Source organism: Sinocyclocheilus rhinocerous, unplaced genomic scaffold, assembly GCF_001515625.1.
Source record: "Sinocyclocheilus rhinocerous isolate Xijiao unplaced genomic scaffold, SAMN03320098_v1.1 scaffold1204, whole genome shotgun sequence".
Lineage (NCBI taxonomy): Eukaryota > Metazoa > Chordata > Actinopteri > Cypriniformes > Cyprinidae > Sinocyclocheilus > Sinocyclocheilus rhinocerous.
Window position 1 is genome coordinate 1 of NW_015654935.1, and position 6,580 is coordinate 6,580.

The 6,580-nt window shown below is 34.7% G+C and overlaps 1 protein-coding gene across 2 annotated transcripts; it reads right to left on the reverse strand.

Annotated features, from left to right (window-relative positions):
- Positions 1–1,884: 1,884 nt before the first annotated feature.
- Positions 1,885–6,322, reverse strand: LOC107717769 (cathepsin K-like). 2 transcript variants are annotated; one of them, XM_016524611.1, is made up of 8 exons: positions 6,180–6,322; positions 5,616–5,756; positions 4,620–4,742; positions 4,190–4,342; positions 3,681–3,899; positions 2,969–3,134; positions 2,738–2,846; positions 1,885–2,469 (listed from the first exon to the last, which is right to left on the reverse strand). In XM_016524611.1, exons 2-8 carry the CDS (start codon positions 5,748–5,750, stop codon positions 2,370–2,372), a joined length of 1,005 nt encoding a protein of 334 aa, XP_016380097.1. In that variant the 5' UTR covers positions 5,751–5,756; positions 6,180–6,322; the 3' UTR covers positions 1,885–2,369. The 2 variants fall into 2 exon arrangements, with proteins under 2 accessions (XP_016380097.1, XP_016380098.1); XM_016524612.1 differs by having other exon boundaries at positions 5,616–5,769.
- Between the last annotated feature and the right edge of the window lie 258 nt (positions 6,323–6,580).

The window sequence follows — 6,580 nt, forward strand, 5'->3', positions numbered from 1 at the left end:
AAGACTGGACGACATCTATATAGAATTCAAAGGGAAGTAGGAATATGTAACAATGACATGGGATTAAGAAGACGAGAAGAATCAGTTATAATAAGAATTAAAATAGGACATACTGCATTGAATGGAAATGTAAATAGAATTAAGAAACATCCGAATGGATTATGCATGCATTGTGGGATTTGTGAAACTGTAGAGCATGTACTGTTGCATTGTAGAGCATATAACAACGAACGACAAATGCTAGAAGCTAAAGTAATAGAAGAAGGTGGAAGCATGATGCTAGAAGATATATTAAGTAAGCTAAAAAGGAATAAGAATATTAGATTTGCTTTGTTGAAATATCTTAAAGGTACAGGAAATTATATAAGAATATAATGATGTTTATTTATTTGTTTATTTATTTATTTATGACTATTAGTATTATTATTTAGTATGATATACATGCATATGATACATATACATGCATAGATGCTCCACACTCCAATTCAGATGGTGGCGGTGATGCACTAATAAGCTAGTCTGCCAACCGCCAATAAACAGAAAAAGAAGAAAGAAGAAGAACCCCGTTGCACACCGTTTCCAGGAAACATGTCGTTCAAACCGGAAACCGTAGCAAAACAGCGATTATAAGTGAATATAACTACATTTAAAATGATTAAATGTGTGATAAGGGGAATTCTTAGTTAATATTAGAGCTAGTTATGCTGAGTGGTAAAACGGTTAATTATCGTTTTTCTCTCAGAAAAGAGAATTTTGTGGATTCTGAATATGATGTTTTCAGAACATACATCAGTCACATTGATGTGGTCTGTGGTTATATTTTGGAACAAAAGCTCAGTGGAACATTTACTGCAGCTTTCAATCATTCAGGAAGTACACAAACAAACTGTATGTAGAACTGAGAGTGGAGTGTTCAGCATTTACCATTTTAAATAGCTACTGTCACATTACATTTCACGCCATGCAAAGCTTTCTGAAATAAAATCTTATTTAATCAATAATAAATAGGAAATGTAATCAATAGACAAATAATAAATGTAATATATAGACAAACTACACTTAAATGTGATTGAATTACCGTTGGAAAAATGTGAAATAAAATAAATATGAAATAAATAAATAAAAATTGTATTTGTCACAGGCATCTCTTTAACACTAATAGCTTATGAATGCTCAACTGCTCAAGTTTTTATTCATTATCTTCATTTTTGTAATTGTGTCATTTAGTAATTATTTCTCACACTTTGTTTCTTTTTACATATGTTTACATTTGCAGTGTACTTTCTTGTAATTTTGACATCACAAAATTAAGAAAATATGTAATATAAATATATAATAAAATATATAATATAGACCTAAATCAATTAAATTTTTATCAACACTTGACATTGCATTTGTAAAACATATATTTGCGGTTACAAGATACTAAAGTTGTTTGTTTTTGAGTGTAATTTTGATATAAAGTCAAAGTTCAGATATTTTAAGTAGCAGTTGTTGAATGTGGGTATGAAATGTGGGTACAAGATACAAAAAAAAGTTTTAAAGCTGGGTCATTCATCTGTTAACGGGGAAGTGGTTCAGTTATGGTCATAAGATTTCATACCACTGAACACACAACTATCATAATTTTTGTTTAAACAGCTGAGGCTACTTAAACGGTTTAGTTTTTAGTTCAGTATGTTTCTTTTCTTGACTTCTCTTGGTTTCCGCTTCCCAAAATAAAGGCTCTGATGCTTTCTCTTCCACCTCAACAAAACTAAATCTAAGTCTTCATACCCACAGGTATGTCGTACAGATACCATGTTCTCTGAATTTGAAATAAAGGTGGTTTGGCATTGATATTTTTTTCTCTGAATGTCATTTATTATATATAACGTTTCTATACAGAGGTGTGATATTGACTTGGTATTAACATACTGTGTTAGTGTGATAAACATTACATCATTAAAACTTATTGCAGTAAACCATTTATGAAAATGACATTAAGATACTTTTACCCAAATATTAACTGTTTAACAGTTTTATTTAATATGGTCACAAAAACCCCTTAATAATCTATATAATCAATACATCATAAAACAAGTGTCAAAGATCAGATCCCACCAGGGGAATAAAAAAAAAAACAAGTTTAACAGACTGTATACACAATATCAAAATTTCCCTTATGAATTTCAAATATTGCACAAAACAGTTTTGACTGCATAATTTGATAGGATTAAGAACAAGACACCTAGGACACAAGAGGAAAATACACTTAATCTTTTAGAGCATTATTTAATGCTGGAGCACACTGATAGTGATTGAGTCCCTTTTGTTATTGGTCAGCAGCAGACAAGTTTGGTCCCTTGTGAGCTCCCTACTTCCAGCTCTTACATAACAGGGAAACTGGCCAGGCTGGCAATGCCACATGCATTGTTACGGTTACGAGCCATCAGGACGTACCCCTTCTTCCCCCAATCTTCACCCCAACTTCAGGAACAGAAACAAAAAAAAACAGATGGATTAGGAGAATTTTACACTAATACATGCTGACTCTGACAACATCGAAATGTATTTATTCTTTAAAAAATTAAATATTTATATTTTTAATTTAAATGTCATTTTTTAAATTAATCATATTTTTTAAATTATTAATCTTAATCATTATGTTTTTTATTTAAAATAAATCATTTTAATTCCATTTTTTATTCATTATTTTAAACAATGCTGTGCACTGCTCCCAGCAAATTTTTCGTACCTGTTCTTCACAATCCAGTACTTTTTCCCTTTTGGTGTGGCTCCGTAGCCAACAGCTAGAACAGCATGGTTGACATCGTCCTTGTTGCAGTTGGGATCATAGTACACACCTAAAAATGGGTTTTGAACATAGCAGGGATCAAGATTTTAGTCTTATTAGGGACCTTCACTATAAACATTTCAGCAAAACAACAACAAAACACTACGTAGATGTAAAAGTGATGTCAAGTACCGCTTTTGTAGTACAGGAAGGTGGACTGCATGGCATCTATACCCACTGATACAGGTCCCACCTTTGCCACGGCAGCAGTCAGTGCTCTCTCATTACCCTGAGGAATCTCTTTATACCCTTTACAACTGGCCGCTCTTGCTGACCTGTTATAGGCACACTGCTGGTCCTGCAGGGGGCAGTAGTGAGATGAAAAATTATGACCGTCAAAAATTTTTTAAACAATCTCTAGGACACATTTCTCAATACTTAGTTCCCATTTTCAAAATTCTTTACACAGATCTCCTTAAAAACTTTCAGCTGGGCACATCCAAAATGTACTAAAACAACCAAAACACTTCATGTCTCAAATCAAGTCATTCTTCCATTAGAGTAGTAAAAGTAGAACTTTGTCACTCATAAAACAATGACCTAAAATAACACCAACAACAGTGTAACTTGAAAGATGTAATCATTTAATGAATTTAGTGCCAAAGCAATAGAAAAATGTCTGCAGTTTAACTGACAAAGACTGCTGTTGAGCTCACTGTTTGAAGAGTTTCGAAATGTGAACTACTAAGTATTGTAAATTACTGTCATTGGTCATCAAATCATTGGTGTCTTTGTTTGCATTTTAACCAAATAACATTGATAAAGTTATTTTTTATTTCATTTGTTTAGTTACGCAAAAAAACGTTTAGCCTTTTAAGCCATTTAGCATAAGGCTAACTATTACCATTCCGGCATAGGGGTAGCTCTCCTCTGAATCAATGCCTTGGTTGTCTCTGACGTATCTGAAGGCATTTGTCATATATCCTCCACCACAGCCATCGTTGTCAGTCACACAGTCCACCAGGTTCTGAGGACTGAGGTCTACCAGCTGACCTTTAGTCTTCTTCAGCTGACCTTCCAAAGCCCCAACAGAGCTAAAGGCCCAGCATGAGCCGCAAGAACCCTGAGGTGAGCAAAAGAAAAAAAAAACACTGAAGACAGACTAAAACCCTAATATACTGGTGGAGAAATAATCTTTTTGACCACTTAATGGCACTTAAGTACAGTGATAACTATAGTTGACTTGAAAAAACAAATGATAGTTAGATGGTATAGATTAAAGTTAGATGGTAACCCTCATTCTGTCGAAATTTGCGTGAAAGCACATGAGGATAGGGTTGATCGTGTGAGAGTTTCTCAGAATGAGGAAATATTACAGCAACATTACTGAAATATTTTGAAATATTTCCTCACTTGGTTCTTGACAGAAGTGACGTATCCCAGTTTACGGTAGTCAATTGATTTGGGCAACTTTTCCACTGTGTCATAAGGCACATATGTGTTAGTTAGGTCCCGGTACATGGGCATTTGAAGTCCCATGACTTTCTCTGCCACTTCTTCTAGTGTCTGCAGAGAGATAAACATGCTGATCAACCCTCAAAAATGTTATCAAGTTACTTGGATCTAGTTTCCTTTATAATACATATGTTGTTGTTGGAACATTCCTGTTGTCATGTTTACTCCGCAAACAAGTTTAGCAAGATTGTGACATCTTAAACTTAAAGTGGCAGGATCACACATATACAGCTGTTTTCCAACATATTAGACTGGCAAATGTTTGAAAAACAATGCGTTAAACATTCTACAGCAGCAAATTATTAGTAGATTGAATTATGGCACTTACCATATCTCCAAAATGGTTCATGCCCAGATTATAGGTATGAATCCCCAGTTCGTACTCTCTGTTATGGGCCTCAATAAACAGCATGTTCTTCTCCCAAATCGCCCGTCGAATAGACTCGTCATCCTGTCCACCATAAAGCATACATGTAAACACTTGACACAAACAATGAGTGATACTGAATGATGTAGGCCAGTGGTTCCCAAACTGTATACAAACCACCAGCTGATGATACATTGCATGACCCTGGAAATGATAATAATCAAAAGAGGATTCATATTTTAGTCGGAAACAACTGTTTGAAGTTAAAAATGTCTCAATGGATTTGTTTATTACAAACATGCAGCTTTTTGCTTCACACAGAGTTAATTGATAGACTGAAGTCATGTAGATTACTTGATGATTATTGTGATGTTTTTATCAGCTGTTTAAACTCATTCTGACGGCACCCATTCACTGCAGAGGATCCATTGATGAGGAAGTGATGTAATGCTAAATTTCTCCAAATCTGTTTCAATGAACAAACAAACTCATCTACATCTTGAATGGCCTATGGGTGAGTAAATTGTCAGCCTATGGGTGAGTAAAATGTCAGCAGATTTTTTTTTTTTTTTTTTTGGTTGAACTATTCCTTTAATTAAGATGTATTTATACTCTAATGCATGGCACCTTTAAGTGAGGATTTAGGTGGAATTTGCACATAATACTTAAAACTCTATAAAATAACTAACAGATCCTAAGGCTGTAAGATCTTCTCTTTTTTTTTTCTTTATTGAGCTGCGCATGTAAAAGCACAGCCCTATTAGAAAGGGATTTAGCCGTTACATTCCAATCAATGTAGTCATTAAAAAATACAAGCTAGCTTTCCCCTCTTTTTTCCAGAGAAGGGAGAAACAGATGGCTTTTTCATGAAAAGACTAACCCAATCTAATTCATTAACTCTTTTGGCACCCTAAGGAAACAAATATTATTGTATTGTCTTTATGTGCTATTACTCACCAGGCCATTGTACTCCCTCTTGTGGGTGAGTTTCCAGCTCTCCCATGCTTCATCCAGTGTGAGATTCTCCAGAGTGTGAGCTAGTCCACACCACACCACCACCACAAGCAGGGTGATTCCACCAAATGTATGCATTATGCCCTGACAAACAGACCTAGTCAGAGGTGTAAAGCCACACTGTAAACTATAGCACACCCGCGGTGCTCTTGCAACCGTGTTGACCGTAAACCACAAACAAAAACGAGACCCGCAGTGAAACTTATTTAGTCAGTTTAGAGAAATGAGGATTAAGTTGTGATTTCTGAAATGAGCAAGAAGAGATTTACCGTGTTATTATATAGATTTTTTTAGTTATTTTTTTAAGGTTTCGCGAAGAATAAAAAGAAAGCGAAAGTGATTGCAACAAAGCTGCACCCACAACTTCAAATGTTTCGAATTTCCATACTTTTTTTTTTTTTTACAAGTATTAAAACAGCATTTTATAACACTTTACAGATAAACAATGCAAATCATTTACGAGGAGTTAAAAAGAAAAACAGAGTGGCAATGAGGAAACTCAGTTACCTAGATGATTTCCAGAAGTTCAGAACAAAAGGTGGATGCTGGTTTGAAACTGGGTTAGTGGACGACCCCTTTATATGCTGGAGTTTTGAGGAAGTTGCTCCTGTTGCGGGAAAAGGATGAAGACCCGCTTCATCTGGAATCGTTCAAACGCCAGCTCAAAGCGATGATGTCAGGAGTCAGGTTACAGTTTTAGGAAAAGTGGGAAGTTGGGAATAGTGTCCAAGGTCGTGGAAAGAGATTTGTATTTCAAATAAAAAATTAAATTTACTAAAACCAGCACTACTAACAAGAGAATTTATAATAATATTTTAGGGATCCCTTGTGTTATTTTCAGCTTTAAATAATATGAAATTATTTGCATATAATGTTGCATATAATTTGCAAGCAGTAGCAAGAAGTTC

Coding starts and splice junctions, on each gene's coding strand:
- LOC107717769 (XM_016524611.1), bottom strand. CDS start 5,750: ATGCATACATTTGGTGGAATCACCCTGCTTGTGGTGGTGGTGTGGTGT. Junction 4,743..5,615: donor AGAGGGAGTACAATGGCCTG/GTGAGTAATAGC, acceptor TATGGTGGACAG/GATGACGAGTCTATTCGACG. Junction 3,900..4,189: donor TCACTTCTGTCAAGAACCAA/GTGAGGAAATAT, acceptor TGCTCACCTCAG/GGTTCTTGCGGCTCATGCTG.